Source organism: Larimichthys crocea, chromosome XV (genome assembly GCF_000972845.2).
Source record: "Larimichthys crocea isolate SSNF chromosome XV, L_crocea_2.0, whole genome shotgun sequence".
Classification (NCBI taxonomy): domain Eukaryota; kingdom Metazoa; phylum Chordata; class Actinopteri; family Sciaenidae; genus Larimichthys; species Larimichthys crocea.
The window spans coordinates 11085491-11105587 of record NC_040025.1 but is presented as its reverse complement, the minus strand read 5'-3'; the positions used below and the strand labels follow the sequence as shown (position 1 = coordinate 11105587).

Sequence of the window (20097 nt, the reverse complement as noted above, 5' to 3'; positions counted from 1 at the left end):
ATATTTTCACTAGTCTTACACTAAAACTAGTTGGTGCTTGTATTTATTAATATGAAAATAATAAGCACATACATTTACCTGCATATTTAATAATAACAATACTAATAATAACAACAATACTTTAATACTAATCCTAAGCCTCCCCCTCTTCTGACTGATTGGACTGTACCTGCTCTCTGGCGGGAAGGTCAGTTATTTTTGACAACAATAATGCGAAAAATGACTCCGGTCAGTGTCCAGAGAAAGAAGAAAAGAGAAGAAGAGGAGGATAAAAATACACAAAGACAGAGGTACAGTAAAGATAATGTCATTAAAAATTATTTGTCTGTTGCTTGAGGATAGTAACTTTGAGCCTGACGCGGTTTGATAATGGCGTTAGCTTGTTTTAATGTCAGTTAGTTAGTGTGATGGAGGAGGTCTAATGTATGGTGGCCCTGAAGTGCAAAACACAACAGCAAATCAAAAAACACAACAGCAAATTCAAAAAGTTAACAGCGCTCATATTTTGAAAACATGTAAACCATGTCCTTCCAGTTCAAAGGACGGACCACCAGTCCACTCAGTGACGATTCGTGTCTCCCGAGGGTACCTACCTTTTCCATTTTGAATTTGCTGTTGTGTTTTTTGATTTGCTGTTGTGTTTTTTGATTTGCTATTTTGTTTTTCAGTTTGCTATTGTGTTTTTACATTTGCTATTGTGTTTTATGATTTTCTATAGTGTTTTTGAATTTGCTGTTGTGTTTTGCATTTCAGGGCCAGCGAACTAATGGCTGTTATGGAAAATAATAATGTCGGTAACTACTCCCACCTTACATTTATTTATCAGTGGGATTTATAAAGATTAGATCTGTTCAGCAGGTGTTTATACATTTATCTACATTTTTATTGACATGTTGAAATGTTATTCCTCTTCCACACCTTCATACATTATAGAGTTGTAAGCTGTTTGCTGTGCTACAGTTCATATTGTCTAAAGTGTGTTTATAGTGTTATAGTGTTATAGTCATGCTAATTTGCATATTCATTTTTCTGAGTTCCATTTGGAATGAAAATGGTTCTGTGTTCCGAAGATATTTGCATATAAGAGACAGAGAGAGAAAGATCAACACTCATTCCCGGATCAACTTCCAAGAGGAAGGACTGCCCTGTAGCTGGTTTGACAAATCGATTCTTCAATCTACTTTTTCTGAACGACATCGTCTTCAAGAAGGAGCACACGTGTTTGTCCTGCATCGGTCTTTTAGGTAAGTAACTTTCTCTGTTGAGGTGCAACTGAACTCTCAAAATGATGTCTTTAAACTTTGCTGCACGTGTGTATGTGCAGTCATCGCTCTGTGTTTTCTTAGTTCTTTCACAGAAACAGTGAAACAACTTAACTCTGAAACATATTCCCAAATTTGGAGAGTTAAATCTGCCCTGCAGCTGCTTTAAAATCTGTTACTTTTACTGAACTGCTATGGAAGAATTATCCTATCTTCATTCAAGAGTGCACATTTTCAGTTTGAGAGCATGATTTCTCCTTCTCATGCTCAGATTTATTGTCCTCGTGCTCAGAGTTTGTGCTCGTACTCGGATTTCTGCTGCTTTCTTTCAAAATGTGAGCTTGGACTCAAAACATCACATGCTTGTGCTCACATTTCTTCTGCTTGGACACAAACATTTTGCTCGCACTCAAATATGCGTGCTCAGATCTAATGTGCTCGCACTCAAAACATGTCCTGTGCTCTCAAATTTTTTCTGCTCGCGTGTAAAACAGCACGTCCTCTCAGGTTGAAGCGTCTGCTCAGACTGAAGGATGTCCCGCCCTGCGCTTAAATTAGTGTGTTTCACCAGCCAATAGGGAGACAGCTAGAGTGTGGCCCAATCTTGGGTGTGTTCCTTCACCTTTTTTCAGCGCTCCGTAGGGGCGGGTATATGGTCTGTTTGTAAAACTGCCTCCTTATTAAAATACATCAATTTACCATACTAGCCAGCTATTTGAACCTATTTAAGACGCCAGCTTATTTATGTATAATTAATCTTAAATAATCCTAAAAAGAGTTATCGTTGTTTAGATATCGTATGATTCTATTTATCGTTGATTGTTTCTCATTTTTAACCTAACCTTTGCCAACCTCGTGTAAAATGACAGAACTGATGCAAAACAAAATAGAGTGATATGCCTCGTAAGAAAAGGGTCAAGTATGGAAGGCTGCTTCACCAATGATGGGTAAGATCCCCCTGAAAATTTTGGGACAACCTAAGACAGGGACAGCCACGATTACTTGACCTTGTCGGCACTGTGAGCAGGCACAGTGTGCGACAACCCTGTCCCCGTGCAGTAACACAGCACAAGGTGCGACAACACATAGAAAGACACAGAAACAAGTAATTGAGGATTGCTTGAGGTTAGGCAAAAGGTTAGGGAAGAAAAAAATATAATGAAAGTCAAGGAAAGTTCTTGATATCAAACTGTTGAGATGTGACCACGATCACTGTGGGATCAACATATTTATACCAGTCAAGACCTAAACGTTGGTTAAGATAAAGCAAACAGGTGTTGGGTTAGGGTTGGTGTTGGATGAAAGGCACTGATGACACTTCAATGCTCAACTGAAAACAAGTACATTACATTTCATTTAATGCATGAACATTTAATCATACTGATAACCAGAACACTGTAAAGTAAAAGTGGGAAACCGGAGAAATGTAGTACTTTTTTTTTTTCAATTTTAGTCCTAGTGAAGAATTGCTCTGCCTCTGCAGTCCAGCAGTAGAAACATAATGTCCTCAGCCTCCTTCAGCAACTGAATATGTCTCCACTGCACCAGAAACATGCACCTGATTATGGACAGCAACAGAAAATGTCCTCAGCCTCCTTCAGCAACTGAATATGTCTCCACTGCAACTCATTACTGATACCAGTAGAAAATGTATGTCCTCAACCTCAACCCTAACCCTTCAGCACCTGAAATGTCTCCAATGGCTGTGATAATTGACACCAACCAAGACTTTGCCATCAGCCTCCTTCACTTTAAATGTACAGCTGTTAATAGACAGAAGGAGCAAAGTAATGTCTTCAGCCTCCTCCGGTGCCTGAAATGTCTCCTCTGCACCCGGACCTGCACCTCTCTGAAAGGAGATACAAAGACAGAAACAAACCTGAGAATAAAAATAAAAAATAAAAAAACATCCTGCGTCAGCATGAACCTTTAATAATGTCACATTTCAAGCACCAGTCCAGGGGTCCGTGACCCCTCGGGGGTCCGCAGAGGCACTGCAGGTGGTCCGCCAATTAATAATTAACAATTTTAACTAAAATCATTTGTGAGAATTAAAAAAAACAGTGAGTAAACTGCAAGCATTAATATGGAATATTAACCTACTTTTGACAAAAACTATTTACAAAGTAAATGATTACATCATGCATGACCTTTTTTATCAATCATAAACACATATAGGCTAATAACTCTAGGTTAGGTTAATAAGGTGAAATAAAAGGTCAATAAAGTAAATGTAAAAGTTACGGTACGATATCACACACAGTCACACAAACTATTTTTAATACCTGTAATTATATTTAAGTAATTACAAAATGGTAGCACCCTGAGCCAAAAGTGGTGACCTCTGATTCAACAACGCCACACTCTGCTGGGTTATTGACTGTCTGCACCTGGTCTCAACACACACACACAAATACATTCACCTGAAGCATCAGGTGTGAGAATAATTATTACATCAATGAATCTATAAAACATTAATTGTGTGGATCATGAGAGCATGTTAATGAACACACACACACACAAACACAGCTTGTGGTAATGTACATCCTGTGTGTTCTCAGTGACAGCTGTGAGCTGCAGGAGTTACTTCCCATAAACTTCCCCTTCCCACTGTAGGTCTAATAGTAAAGCACACACACACACACACACACACACTTCTCAGACAATCTCTTCTTTATCCAACACCCTCTTTCCTCAGAAGGCCTCCGGTTATTCCCCACTGAGAAAACACACACACAGCATCTGTATGTATTTGACTTCACCTCAGATAAGATTTACACAGAAATTCAGAAAACTATGTTTTTTAAACTGCAGTTCCTCAAACGTCCACTTGAGGCTGGCTCCATAAGCTCGCCTCAGGGCTCCCGATTGGTCGCGTCTTTACCGATTTTTAGAGGAAGAGGCAGGAGTATATTTAGAAGCACATTAACCTGGAAAATGACCAAATCTGGGCAAGTAAGCAAAGTCTGACAGGCTAAGTGCTTCTGAAAGGCTTCCGGTGGGGTTTGAATTCGCTGCAGGACGGACTGAAACAGCGCAGCAGCCGCGACATGACGGCGACGTGTCTGGTGGAGTCTCATGGTGAGCTTCACATTGGCTCTTCTGTGGGTGACGTCATGCATACATGGTCCATGACAATATCATTGCAAATCAGCTTTGCAAGCTAGCTAAAGCTACTGCTTTCTTAATTGCAGGTTAATTATGAGGGGCAATCATCAACAGACATAAGACTGACTGAGAGCTGCATATAAAACTTATGTCTTCTCAGACTTTCAGAAACGTCTGTCGCATTTTGTCTTAAAAAGTTAATTCAGTTTTCGGGCGAAGCTGCGTTTGCAAATATCAGATCAGCGAGACAAGCTCATAATTCATAACTTATGAAATCCCTCCAGTCCCACTGCATGCCTTGGAGTGTTGGCCATTCTCTCTCATCTTCTCATTAAAAGTAAAACCATGCATCATTAACATTTCCCTTCTCCCACTGCTCACATTTAGAAAACAACCATTTGCTCGAAGGAATATTCACAACATAATCTTTGTGCAAATAAACTTTCTACATGAAGTTATAGTAAACTGTAGTAGACTATTTCTTATTCTACTTAATTAACTTTTTACTCACAAATTCCTACAATATGCTCACCTTGCTTTTTCCTTCACTTCACGTACAGCTTATTCAGGCCTATTCAGAATGCTGAAGGTTGTATTGTGTTATAAGTGTTATGTTTTGTTGAGGTTTTTTATAGGTCTAGATATGACATTTTGGTCTTTTGGCCTCCCAAAGCAATATAAATGTATATATATGTTCCCTCATGTGGCATATTTCATTGACCTCTTTTGTGAGTTATGGCACTTTGGTTGACCTTTGACTTTGCCTTGTATTTAGTTGCAGTTGGTGTCCATCTTCTTTGCCCCTTGTGTGTTGTTTAATTTGGCCAAACCAGCATGTGGCATTTAGTCAGGTCCTTTTGTCTTCAGTTGTTGTTCTCTTGAGCGGTTATATTTTGTTTACCTTCTTTTAACTCTATATATTCTGTGTTGAGAACAATTACAGAAACACTGGACATGTAAGTCTTCTATCGTGTAAGTGTTTATGTAATTGTAAATTAATACAAGTAATTAAAGCAAATGAACATTAAATATATACAAGTACAAGGAGGTTGTTCAGTTGTTCAATGAAATATACCCATTCTCAATACAACAACAAGAACTTACTGGAAAAAAACATACATACCTCTTCCTGATTGTGAATCACGTCAGTTCAAAAATGTAAATATTAGTCAAAAATATTATTAAAACATTATAAAAATTCCTTTTTTTATTAATACTTAGCATTTTATAGAGTGACCTTCTGGGTGCATCATTGATAAACTACATATGTACACGTGGGTAGTATTTCCACGTGTACTTCCGTCAGGGTAAACAAACTCAGGCTTGCATTATTTTCCACAATATTTCTGTAGTAAAACATGTTCAGACCTCCATCTGAAAAGGACATAGGTTTCTTTCATTCCTATGTTAACGGATATTCTACTAATACACACACAATGTACAAGATTACTAATTACTCTCCAGTAGGTTACTAGCCTGTTTTGCTGTTGAGGAAATAAACCAAGGACAGCTACCTCTACCTCAGCAGCAGGTGAATGAAGCTAAGACTGTTACAAAGAGTTTATGAACAGACGTTAAAGTATCTCACTTACTTTATTGATGATTTATTTTAATATAATCTGTTAACAACATTATATCTCAGCCTCAACAAACAAAACTGTCACAAAATGTGAAATTGGCTTTTAAATTCAAATTCTTGCCGCATGAATTAATAAAGTCACCCATCAGCCGCTTTGCACCAGTTTTAACCAGCAGAACACTGACAGGATATCCTCTAAGGCGATCACAATGTTTAATTCAATAAACTGCTTAACATTCAGTCCTTGGAGGACACGTGTACATCTATCTACCTTTTTTTTCTGCTCATCCCTCAGAGGGAGATAATGAGGAGGAGGAAGAAAGAGACCCTGGCCTGGAATGTAAAATAAAGAGTGAAATACCCGCTGTGGTGCAATTAAGAGTTGACCTACTGGTGAACTTTGTCTGGCCTCTTTATGTCCCTCAGGCAGTGTAGATGTGCACGTCTTCCAAAGGGGTCACGGTGACATTGCACCAATGTATGCCAAAGCAGGTACTCCCAGCTGATACTGACATTTTGTATCACTTGTCCGAAATTTAGTAATTCAGATTTGACTTTGACACACTTTTTTTTGATAGACAGCTGAAGAGTGACAGGAAGAGAGATATGGGGAAGTATAAAACCAACAAGTCGTGAGTGCATTTATTTTCTTGAGAACACTTTTCACATTTACATAATCATTAGCTTGAACCAGTGTACGGGCTTTAGTGGCATCTGATTGCAACCACCTCACCTCAGAGTCTCTTTCCTAGACTGAAGAAGAAACTACAGCGGCTGCTAAACTGCCAAAAACCTGATTCAGTCAGTGTTCAGTTTGTCTGTCCTGGGCTACTGCAGAAACAAGGCAGTTTACATGGAGGACTCCGTTGAAAAGAGCCTGCAATGTCTGTATTTATGAACGGCTTTCTAAGGCACTGGTTCCCAAAGTGGGGGTTGGGACCCCCTTAGGGGATCATGAGGCAGCAAGGGGAGGGGTCGCAAGATGATTTTAAGAAATCAAATAAAATATAAAAACTTCTAGAAATGGTATATTTTATCCATAAATGTAACAAAGCATTTGTAACATTACATTTAAAAGAAAAGCCTTTGGATTTTCTTTGTCCTGACCCCTGATGTGATTACGGCAGATTAACGACATTAGCAGCATGTAAACATTACAGCATGTAACAAGCACAAATTATCTGGGGATAGTGGGGGTTGCAATCACTGGTACAGTTGTTTTGGGGGTCACGAGCTGAAAAGTTTGGGAACCTCTGTTCTAAGGTAACAAAAACTTAATGAATCTTTTCAGGTGATGAAAGCAACAGAAATGATTAATTCACCTGAGCAGTGATCCTCCTTATTTGTGGTCAGAGATCCATGTTGCCACACTGCTCCAAAAATAAAGGAACGTATACACCAGTTCAGTCACTAGATGGAGACATTTTATAGTTTATTATGTCTCAGCCTCACTTGTCTGTTGACCAATAGCTTTCAGGACAAAAATAATACCCCCCTCATTAATTTATAATGGAACAGAACTTGGCACTATGGTGCTCCTGGGTAATTTTCTTCCATAAAATGATACATTTAAAAGGGTTGTGCCAACGCTGTGACACAGTTACAGGCCATCTATGACTGTGGATTCTGCTGCATTTTCATACTCTACTTCATGATTATGTTGGACCAGCGACTTGTAAATCCATTATTTAACAGACAGCTTGCATGTAAAGTCTTTTTTTAAGTAGCTACTCTGCAGTTTCGCCACTAAGATCTCTGCTAGAAAACTCTAAATGTAAGCTGCAACATAACTTTGGCCAAACTGTCAAACATTTGGAAATGTAGATATGTTTTATTCATATGCACATACATGTAGAACCTGGTAGAATTTATTCAGCTTATAATGGCCAACATCTGATCATGCCTACATGAACTTGCTTATGTAGTCTAATACTACTGTATGTACTACTACTACTACTTTATTTCGTGAATCTCCCATGTTTACATTAAATATAACGTGGGTCAGATGTGTCAATCATATTTCATATTACCTCTTTTAGTCTGGGTCATCGTGTTAGCAAGCTAACGTCAGTTAACTGGCAGATACTTTTGAAGTGCTTCATATTTATTTATTTATTTGTTATAAATGGAGCAGCATAAGTGATGAGATGCTCTCTCTAGTATTTCTCTGGAAAACAGTGTCTTATAAATAACTCCATTAATCAGACTTCATGGCCAGGCCAAAAACTGCTTATTTGCACTGGCAAATTTTTGGTGTTCTTTTGAATATGACATTAAATTAATTCTTATCTTTATTGATTTAATATTTTTAAATGAACACTTAGAAATGGACTGACGTGAATAATTCAAATGGGACAATCTGCAGTCACCTCCGAGCACTCTATGAAGTAGATTTTAAAGAGCATAATTCATCAGTCAGTCAATCAATCAAGTCATTCCCATATTATCTCTTTGCCACGGGCGTAAAAGCAGACAAACATTCGGTTTATAAAACCCTCTCGTGGCGTAGCAGCAAATCGACTGGACAGCAATTACATCCATAAACCCTGATACGTTCAGAAACATCTGTTGTTGTTATGCTGTATTTAAGGACACTGCACAGTCGCCATGTAAATTATTTATATGACAGACTGCAGCTTTGAATGTCAATAAATCTCCCTGGAGACAGAAAGCTAAGGAGAAACCCCCTGATAGAGAAAGTTTGATCAATAGAGACAAAGAGGGTTGGCTTGAGATAAGTGAAGTGCAATAAAAGAGAAAAAATGAAAACACAGAATTGCTGATAAAGGCAGAAAAATAAAGTAAGGTTGCAGAAGTTTGGATTCGGTAACAAAGCTGCGTGTCACGTGCACAGTTCTGCATGTTCTACCTGGACATTGAGTTATATAACACATGATAATAGCAGACCTTCTTGTGTTGTGCTACAGTATCAATGGTCAAGATGTGCTTTGGTTAATTGAATTCCAAATGTATTGTTGCACAGCGGTGCCTCTCCATGGGGTGACAGCTTTGAAGGGCTTGATAATAAGGCACCCAGGCCTTGTTGAATAAGTAGGTGTATTATTCGTGGATCTGGGTGTCGCAGGAAAAGCAAAACACTCCATAACAGCATAAAATATTGAACAAGTTCATCTGGTTTTTTTTGTACTTAGCTGTATCACACTGAGAGGCAGGATGCTGCTAAGGCTTGGTCAGCAAAAGCCTTGCCTGGATAAATAAAGGTTTAAATATGTAAAGTCATTATTATTCATGCATTCATATTTTTACTTGCGGCATTATTTATGATTGTCTACAGCGCTTGCAAAATACACCTGAGTTTGGAGTATTGGATTATTGGAGTATTTCTATTCAACATACACTGGTGGTTGAATATTTTCATATGTTGGGACCCCAACAATTTTATTTGTCCACCATAATTAGATCTTAGAAGAATAACTAATTTACTCCCTAAAGCAAAATCAAAACATTTTTGGATTTAAACGTTGCTTCATGACTCCCCATCGCAACCTCTGACGCGTATAACTCAGCCCGCCGTGTGTTTTACACACGTCTCCTAACACCTCAGAGTTTGTGTGTATGACTTAATGTCTTGCAGCTGCCGTAATGTTTATCATGTAGTGATGGAGACGTGGTGGGAGCAGTGTAATGGGCTCCCCTGTTGCTCAAAGGTGATCCAAACATGAGCCACGTTTTATTTGTTGTTCCACGTCGCCATAGCCCAGCCGTGCTGTCAGCCGTGTCATAAAGAGCATCTTTCAATCAGGCGTCACCCTGTGTGTGTGTGTGCATTAGAATCCCGGCACAGACTGAAAATCCCAGTGTTAAACATTTGTCGGGTTGTCGCTTTTATTTCCAGCGCGTCGCACGCAATACAAGGTTCATGCCAAATTACACATCGAGGCCATCTCTTCTCTCGTGTGTTCTTTAACGCGCCCTCTCCTCTTCATCCGGCCCAGTGTTTACAAGCCCTGCTGAGATTACAAACGAGAAAAAAATTGTTCAGTCATCTGTGCGCCTTCATCATTATCTTGATCATCTTTCTCGTTATTGCTGAGCAATCCTGCCAAGTGAAAACAAAATTACACAGCACAATCCCGAAACCTGTTAGCTGTCAGCGATGTGATTGAAATTCAGATGATTGAAATGTGTGTGCATGCTTCTCATGAACATGCACGTCCTCTGCACTCATCCATCTTGGCCGTTCTGTGCATGCGGTTGCATATTTCTCTTATATGTAAGAGAGTTTTTTCTTCTGTCTTTCTGTTGCTGATGCATTCTCAGGAGGAAAAATACTTTAGAGTTGGTTTATTGTGATTAATAATTTCTGAAGGGACGGATTTCTGCTGGCCTGGTACTCACAGCCTACATGATAATATGCAGTCTAATTCAATCATGAAATACTCAAGAGTGGGGACACTACTTGTGGATATTACCTCTGTTGGCACATCTGCATTTGCTGAGTGCACACTTAGAGAAATATAGTTGAAATTTGCAATATCTTTTTGCATTTACGGTCAAATTATCTGACATCCCTTCTTACTCTTTCAAACTGAATGTGACCATGATAGTTCCTGCTGCCATTACGGAGGCCATCAAAGTGCCTAAATGGAAGATTAGAAGTCGTTTATCCTCCTGAAAAATATATTGTTTGGAGATTCCTTGAAAGCGTTTTTCCAAGACATCAGCAAAATCTTTCCGCGGTTTCATTTATTACACCAGTCTCCGGGAATAAACAGTTACTTCTTCACATATCCATCTGCTAGTTTAGTTTGCCCCCCAAACGCGACATAATTAATCATGCTGTCACACAATCCATGCATGAGTGCTTGATGGCCCAAGGCTACGAGGCACAGAGTGACACAGTCAAACAAAAAAGCAGAGGATGCTAACTACTACTTATGTGTAAAAACTGGTACTTGAAAGTGTATGAAGAGTGTCGGAGCACGCATTAGTCATCTTTTATGCAATCATTCCTTAGTCCACTTTAATCACTCAAAGATGTCACGCTCTCAAAAAAAAGTCAAAGAAAGAAGCTCAAGAAATTAATTGTACGTCTCAACTTCTCGGTCTAACCGTGCTCATTGCACCGCCGTTAATCAGGTCTCCAGGACTAATATGATTCATCTAGTTAAAATGAACAAGTTAAACATAAATTCAATAAGCGTTTGAAGTGAAACAGAGACGCAGATGTGGTGACACGAGTGTGTGAAAGAAATAATTGGATAATGCTATATTTGGCTTTATGTATGTGTATTTCAATCCTCTGCCTTATTTTATCCTAAATATATGACTGATCCCTCACCAGCACCCACCCAGATAATCTTTAGATATAAGAGGCCGACCAAAAGAGCAGCTAATAACGAAAAAAAAAGCAGTTTTCTCGAGTTCCCCTCATTTCTCATCGTGCTGCCTCCCTCGCTGTTAGCATAGAGCAAGTGACACCAACATTGCCGCGTTCCTGCTGACAAAACTGTTCATTTTGGTACTGTCTGTGGAAAATAATAAGACATTAAACCCTGGGAGGGCTGGAGAGCCTTATGTTCCTTGCAGTCTGTCTCTCGAAAGAGCAGCTTTGCCTCCTTCTTACCAAAGGCGCTTAGATTTGGGGGCTCCTGCCTCCTGCCAGATCTCTGAGGCAGCTGTGTTATTACGGATGGAGATTACCGAGTGTTGGTGGGCAGAAGACGACCTCAGCTGATTATTAGAGAAACAAAGAGCGCTGCCTGCTGCAGGGTGGCCTGCTGAATTCCTGCTTCGACCACAATAATCCTGCAAATCTGTAAGAATTCTCTCATAAAATGGTTAAACGAGCAGCCCCGGGGTCTCCACAAATCAAAGAACCGGTTCGATTTTAGATTTGTACAGACAATAGGAGCTTTTATGTTGAAGAGGATCTTTGACTTTAAAGTCGAAGAAGAGGGCGAACGCTGTGCTGAGGCAGCCTGTGAATAAGTAACCTTATTCAACAGTACGGTATGTAAGTTAGGGCTGCCACAAACGATTATTTTGATGGTCGACTAATCATCGATTATTTTTTCGACTTGTCGACTAATCGGATCATACGTAAATTGACTGTAAAACACACAGCTTATCGCACCAGCATGCAGCTGATCAGATAATTAGCCAGCACAGTAAAAAAAAAAAAAAAAACGATGCGTCGACTACTAAATTAGTTGTTGACGATTTTGTTTATCGACATAATCGTGACTGATCAACTAATCGTGGCAGCCCTATATGTAGTACCACATATGTTTAGACAAGGGTTGTCATTTATTTGCATAAAAACTCAAGGCCAATCTAATACAACAATTTCAGTCACAAACTATTGATTACTCATTGCAGCAGAAGTTATTTTACTTTTTTAGAAACTCTCATCGGTTGTCCACTTAACCCCAAAACTATATGTGGAAAGTATTGCATACCCCAGTATTTCACGCCAACATCACGATCACGCCGCATCCGCATATGACAAATTCAGTATTGTGGACAATAATAGCACTATACAATAGCAATATTTTTGCTGTTGTGGTTGCATAAATAAGAGTAGCCCATAATATCCAAAGTTATAGATATCATCCAAACTTTTATTACTATAAACGACCTTAAGTTGTGTTTTGGTAATGTTCTTTACCGCTTTGAAAGTATGTCTGTATTTTCACTGCACTGCGTAAGACTTCACTGCATAATCTGGCGATGTTGAAGCATGTTATCTATTGTGAAGGATGGAAGTATGGCCCTGTGTTGACAACCTAATACCCCAGGTCCAAAAAAACCAACAATGCTGAGCGTTTAAGCACTCCTTGTGCACAGCTAAATCACCAATGACAGCCTCATTTTGCGGACTCTGGTGAAGACAGAGATAAAGTAATTGGATAAACAATATTTCCGCATGACAGGTAAGAAGTCAGACTTTACTTTAACACCATGACATTAACTGAAAATGTTACATAATCATTTATATTTGTAGTTAAAGTGAAATTTTAAGAGAATATTCACAGACAAAGACTTACGTCAGCAGTAAGCTCGTCTTTGTGTACAGCAGAGATTACAGCAGAAGTTGGGTAAATGACTTGTTTCAGTATTAGTATTAACCTCATCATCATCGGTCTCTTGTTACTTCTCTTTCCAAGGAGGAAAGAGGAGGCATGCTGCTCTCAGTGCAGTTCTGAGATGTACACCTTCTTAGTTATTAAAGTATTCTAGCAGAATTTATAGTTGTACCTCAGCACCAGCCCATATCTTAAACACTGCGTCTCTCTCAGACAACATTGCACCAAACAGGACTAACCGGAGCAAGAGATGCCCAGGTATGTCTGAATATCATGCCATACATGAATCATGTTCGAAGCAATAGTATTACATTGGGATATTCTCAGCATGTATATGGGATAAAAGGAGGCCTGTTGTATTGACATAAGATTATGCATCAATCCACGATGGTTGGTCTTGCATACGTAACTAAGTTCGTAACCAGGCAGTCGATTCCATAGTACATTTGGACATTTAAGTCCTCTTCTATGGCGCGGTAAGTTTAATAATGAAATAATCACAGTGGTGCAGTGGTTAGCATTGCATCCAGAAGATCTCTGGACCCAGCTGAGGCCTGTTCTCCCAGTGTTTATGTATCTACAGGTACTCTTTCACAGTCCAAAGACATGAAGGTTAACTCTAAATTGCCCATAGTTGTGAAGGTGAGGCATGAATGGTTGTTTGCCTCTATGTGTCAGCCCTGTTATGAACTGCCTCTTGCCCAGTGTCCCCCTGCGACCCTGACAAATAGATAGATCCTAGAATGTCAGCTGTTCCACATGAAGTTGGTAAAAAAAGTTTTATCATCCGATTAGACAAATATAGGTGGATAAAAATATTCTGGAACAAAATGAGAAATTTCCGCAGTATATTTATGTTCAAAACGTTAATTTGATTAAGGATATAGGAAAGCTTAATGCTATATTGGTTATCCCTCATTTTACCAAGGTTATACAGTGTTACTGAAAGTTTTTAAAGAGGTGTGTTTGGCTGACAGAAACATATCATTTCTACGCTAAGCTATAGTTTAGCCTCAATTACTTTTCTTTGTATTGGGTCTTTGTATCTTCCCTGTGAGTTGTTGCGACTGGCTGACCATTCTTTAAACACATTTTGAAAAGGGCTATAATTTAAATGTGTTTGTGATGGCAGAGCGGTACGAAAACAATCTTTTTTTCCGCATATCTTTAAGACTGACAAATAAGATATCCAAGGCAATTAGGCGAGCTGCTGAACCCGTTCGCTCCTCGTGTGATTATTTTCTGCTTTCTTGTACACTTTGTGAAACAGAGAGCGTTCTTAGATTCTCAGACAACGGGCAAGTCTGTATTTATCTGCACAGAAACAAATCTCATGCTACTCCCTCCATAGCCAAACATCCTATCATTCTGCCTGAGTGATTTCATGCTTGGGGAAGCTGAATAAGAAAGCAGAATATATCAGGTAGAAAGGGACAATAAGAGCTCAGGGGTGGGAGCACCTTCTAAACCACAAACTAATTCACTCTGCCGACATTTAGCACAGGTATCTTATATTTTTATTGCTCACATGGCTGCTAGATCTCAAATTGTCTTTATGGCACTTTAGTATAGATCCAGGAGCCATTTCACATACTTTAACACAACGCATACTTAACACAACAATTTCACTAAAAAAAACATGTGTGGCATTTACTGTTCATCAATTAAACAATGAATCCGGCAAGAGGCCTAAAGAATGTGACATGTTTCATGTTCCTGACCCTTTGCTAATCAAATATTGATTCCTTTTCCTTTTGCTCATATCACCTCCCTTAACTCTAATTTCTGCATGGAGCTCTGGGTTCAGTTGCCGTGGTGACTAGATCACATTTCCTCCTGTGAAATGAAAACAAGCTAATTTACTGTGTCATCTCCGGGCTTTCTGCACATGCTCAATACACAGTTATGAATGTCACCTATCGGACCATAAATAAGTAGCCCGGAGCAGGACTCCCATGGGTTTTTGCGGCTCATGAAGATCAGAAGAAGCCTCCATATCAACAGTCAGAGTCTTCAAGGATTTAATAGTAATATTTAAACGTCCAGTGTGTAAGAGTTAGGACTATTTATTGTCAGGAATGGAATAAAATATTCATTAGTATGTTTTCATTAGTGTATAATCACCTGAAATCAAGAATCATTGTCTTAAAATGAGCCCTTTATAGCAGCAGTGAGAGCGGGTCCTCCTTCACAGAGTCAACCATGTTGAACTGCCATTTTTCTACAGTAACCCAGAACAGACAAACCAAACATTGATATAAAAGATATGACCTTTTAATGTGACTTTGGCAGCCAGAGTTTTTCCTCACGTGCTTAGAAAGAGAGGGTGAGGCGTAGGAGAGTATTCATTTGGTTGCAATCTGCAACTTCACCGCTAGGTGCCACTAAATCCTAGACACTGGACCTTAGCACTAAAAACTAGATGTCAAGATATGGATAAGTAAAAACTTCGACCTGTTGATGGCACTAGAGAAAAAAACAGCAACAAAACCAAACTGAAAACTTGAAAACTTAACTAAAACAACAACAAAAAAACACCATACATCAACCTTATGACAAGCTTTTGTTATAGACATAGTTAGGGCTAACTTAGGTGAGTCCTGGACCATCTATTAGTTATGCTGCTATAGGCTGACTAGACTGACTCATGCACTAACGTCACTTCTACCAGAGTTTTTGTGCTTTCTATTCTTGTAGGTTCTCATGGATCATAGCTACATTTAGATCAGGGATCGTGGCTGCGCCTGCTGCTGTTGTCCTGCTGGACGTCCACGATAAACACTATAATTGTTATTATTATCATCAATAAACCCTCTTCTTGGCGGCAAATGACCACCAAAATAGGTTCTGCTCGATGTTTCTGCCTCTTAAATGGAGGGTTTTCCTTGCCACAGTTGCCAAGTGCTTGCTCATGGTGGGAATTGTGACATTTCTGTAAACAATATTATAAAGAATACAATCTAGATCTGCTCTGTTATGATTTAGCTCTATATAATAAAGTTGAAAAATGGCAGTGATATATGTGAAAAGCCACAGGATAGTCATCAATGTCTGTACAAAATTTCATCGCAATCCATCTTCTAGCTGTTCAGATATTTCACTCTGGTCAACCAACCACTCCTAACGCCTCAGAGCCACACCACTAAAACGTCAGACAAAAGCAATCTCCCACCCTTCAATTAATCTATCCACTTATTCAGTCTTTGCTTCCACTCAGCCATTAATGTATCCATTTAGGATTACTGAAATAACTCCTGAGTCCTTTCACCATGCAGACGCTCACCAGCTACATTTTTCCACAGAATCAGTCTGGCAGCCTCCCCATCTGTTCCAACTCACCACCCGATGGTAAACAGCTGACCAGACATTCACCTGCAAGCAGGAATGACTCACAATGAGGATTCAGTCATTTCTCCCATACCAAGTGCTTCCTGGCTGACTGTGGCTTGTAAACACACTGCAGTTGTCAGAACAGAAACAGCAGACCTCAGGCTTAGGAGGGTAAAACCCGAACAAGCAAGATATATAGACCTAAATGTCACAAATATTGAGGGTTTTCCCACAGCTCCATCTAAGCCCAATGCAAAGTATTGAAATACAGCAACAGGGATGTCATAATACAACTGTAAAAGCAAGACTACATCCAGCAATGTCAACATACTGATGATTAGCAGGTCTAATGTTTAACCATGTTTACAGGTCTCTAGTTTGGTGACTGTTTGGTCATAAATATTTCAATCTGATGATGCCACTTCATGGAAAGTAAAGACATCACCAAAGTTATTATAATTCATTCTGTGGGTGGAGGGAAGCTTGTTTTTCCATTTCAAACCACAAATGTCAACCTCATTTTGCTCGAGGAAAGGTCAGGAGATCACCAGAGTTATCAGGAATAATACTCTGTGGGCCATGGGCACCTGTGGCAAATATGATGGAAATTCATTCAATAGTTGTCGAGACATTTCACTCTAAACCCAAAATGTCAACCTGATGGTGGCACTACATGTAAAGTAAAAGGACCACTAAAGTCAGACACACTTCATCATGTTGGCGACCATGATGGTCTGTACAACGTTTCATGGAAATCCATCAAATATTTGTAGAAATAGTTAAGTATGGACCAAAACGGTGGACTGATATCGCTCTCCAAACAAGTTTCACAGATAAATAATCTACTGTGGGTTCAGTTTTATTGCTGATTTTCAACACAACCACAATCCTGCCAGCAATGTCTTTCTTTAATTTCTCATTAAATGTTACTTTCACACTTTTTGCACTTCTTGTCAGTAAAAAAAAAAGTTAAGATCCCGAAAAGCACAAAGAATGCTTCAGATATTTAAGGGGAAATGTATTTGGTGGAAGTTTATGTAGAAGTATGAGTCAGTATAATTTAATCAGACATTGTGAAAAGTGAGAAAACGTGATGTTTATGTGGTTTGTTTATGAATTACACAGGTAAGCCTGGTATGCAATAACCCTTTTATTTTGTGATGGAGCTAATAATTTCCTAATATTTTCTAAAACAATCTTCATATTGCAATTTGAAGCCCTTAAATTTATCTAAAAAAAGATGTAAAAAGGTGATTTACTTTATTTTATATGAAAATATAACAAATACAGCTTTACATGAAACACTGAACCATTAAAAAAGATATAATGAAATGATCTTTATGCAACTCGCTGTCTTTTAACATCCAACTCTCAAAGCAAACCCTTTCTTCCACGTCTCTCTCTCCATCTAAAACCCAGAGAATAGATCAAAGACATCATTGATCCTCTCTGTCTTCATTTGCTTTCAGATGTGAAGAGCAGCTCTCTGCTACAATAATCTACACTCTGCTATAGGTACTGTAATCATCTGTGGGAGTATGTTTGTTTTAGCTTTTATTGATAAAAGACAACAACGACTTTGGGAGTTTGGCTTAATGTTCACCTTACCAGCAGGTAGAAAGAAGTGACAGCAGAGAAATACTGTTTGCTGAGGAGATTAAGTAAAGTAAATACAGACTTTTAATAAATACAGGCTATTAAAATGTTCTACAAGCATCAAACCAAACCAAATCTGTTATTCTCTTGTATACAGATTAATAAAGGAAGAGTTCGACTTTTTTCTAATGTCTGCACGTTCAGTATTAAACTACAAACAGGATGAGATTAGCTTTTCTTAATAAATATTGAAAGCGATGGAAACATGAGGAACAAACTGGCTTGACTCCAAACACAAATGTAAAAATGTCAAGCTGCAATTTTACGGAGAGTTACACGTTGCAAATATTTCTCTGCGATGGAAGTCACTGCTTATGGATACTGCATGTAAAGAAATAGTCCCGCACGTAACTCCCAGTCAAACCACAACTAGTCGTTTCTACGTGTCTGTGTGTGTGTAGATTAAATGCATCATACAGCGTGTGAGCTCAGAGAGAGCAGGCCACGGAGCTAATTGCCTCATATCTCTACTTCCATACCTCATAGCACTCATGTCCATTCAGACCAAACGCCAACCTCCATGATTGGGTTCTGAAACCGATGTGGAAGTGCCAAAAACTCGAGCGGCCGCTTGAGGCTGGCTACACAACATTCCAACCTTCCGGGACGTTGAAGGGGCAGTACAGCCAACAAGCTTCAAAGCGTCTGTCCATTCTTTATACTGTCAGTGATTCTGACATGTTTCCCAAAATGTTGGACCTGTTCCTTTAAAAATTCAATCTTAATCCTCGTCTGGTTTGTCTCACTCGATTATTGCGTCACCAGATTACTCTTGAAGTCACAAATCTTCTAACCGACTGAGAGCGTTTTACCTGGCAGGTTTAAACATGACATTGAAATTATCTCATTATCCGGGTGAGCTACTTTTTCTACATTTTCTCATTTCCAACATTTTAAACCAGAGTGTCTGCAAGTCTTGGAAATAATTGCTTTCAGTTTCCTCAATCAAGGGTAGTCTTAGAGTTAAGTCTTAAATTTAATTCACCAAAGTCTGTGATATTTTCTCTTGCCTGCTGCAGTAATGCTGGTTACAAAAAGTTTTGGGAGATGTCAAACACGTGTAAACTAAAATGTAACATTCAGAAAACCATTGTTAAGCAGACAAGTAGACACAAAGCAAATCAATTCCTAATTTTTAATTGCTTAACACAATCTGTCTGCGTTCTACTACTTATCCAGGTCCAGGTCATGTTAATTTAGTTAATTAATTCATTAGGAATCATTGCTCAGACCCCTCCTGGTTTTACATCATACTGTGGTCAGTATGATTGTCAAACATCTTACATTCTGTGTTGCATTAAAAAGATCTTTAAAGGTCATAAATTTAAATGAACACTGAGTGCAGAAACTCTAAAAACTCACGCCAAGCGGGGCTATATATCAGAGACAGAGATGATTTGTTGCCCGTCTGCATATTGAGCAAATCGAACAATGGACCGTGAAAAAAGGGGATGCAGCCCTTTAATTCTGGGCTTTTTTATTGAGGGTTTGTGTGTTGACCTGTTAAGCAAATCATAAGAATATTTTAATAAGAGGAAGCATGAGAGCATTTATATGTCCTGGGATTGATGTGCACGACAGCTTCCCCTGGACTCCTTCAATCTTTGGGGCCCGCGCTTGACAGGACCTCAATTAAATGCCTCATCTTAGTGACATTCAGGACGTGTTCGGGTGAGATATCGCTCCGTGCACATTTCACCTGGACACAGAATAATTATGCTGATCCTTATCCATACGACGGAGAATGTCATTCTCTTTTGTCACCGCGTTGTGTGCTCAGCCTTATTGAAAAACACTGTGACATGAGCGACCATAAGTATGATAAGCCCCCGTCGGGGAGGCCCTTGTGGAAATAGCTTGTGTGTGTATTTATTTCATTGTAAATCCTACAGGCTGTGATCATCACTTCATCTGTTGTATTGTAGCTTCGGAGCAGCATCAATCAAATCCTGCTTACACAATTTAAGGCTGTTACTAATGAGCTTAACTATGAGTCAAAATAGAAATATTTTTCACGTTGCCCCACAGCTGAGAAAGGAAATCTTTGATTAACACGCCGTGACAAAGAAGCACACACACAAGGATACACTGTTACACACACACACTGACTATA

At 39.1% G+C, this 20097-nt stretch overlaps 1 protein-coding gene across 2 annotated transcripts in view; it reads left to right on the top strand.

Annotated features, from left to right (window-relative positions):
• The first annotated feature begins 175 nt into the window (after window positions 1–175).
• Window positions 176–20097, top strand: part of syt6a (synaptotagmin VIa) — a 79579-nt gene continuing 59657 nt past the window's right edge. Inside the window, exons 1-2 of one of the 2 annotated variants that reach the window (XM_027288270.1) lie at window positions 176–290; window positions 1071–1244. In XM_027288270.1, the coding sequence (XP_027144071.1) occupies window positions 211–290; window positions 1071–1244 (254 nt within the window). In that variant the 5' untranslated portion in view covers window positions 176–210. Of the gene's footprint in view, window positions 291–1070; window positions 1245–6540; window positions 6582–20097 lie in introns of those variants that run through there. The other variant, XM_019273916.2, reaches the window with a different exon arrangement.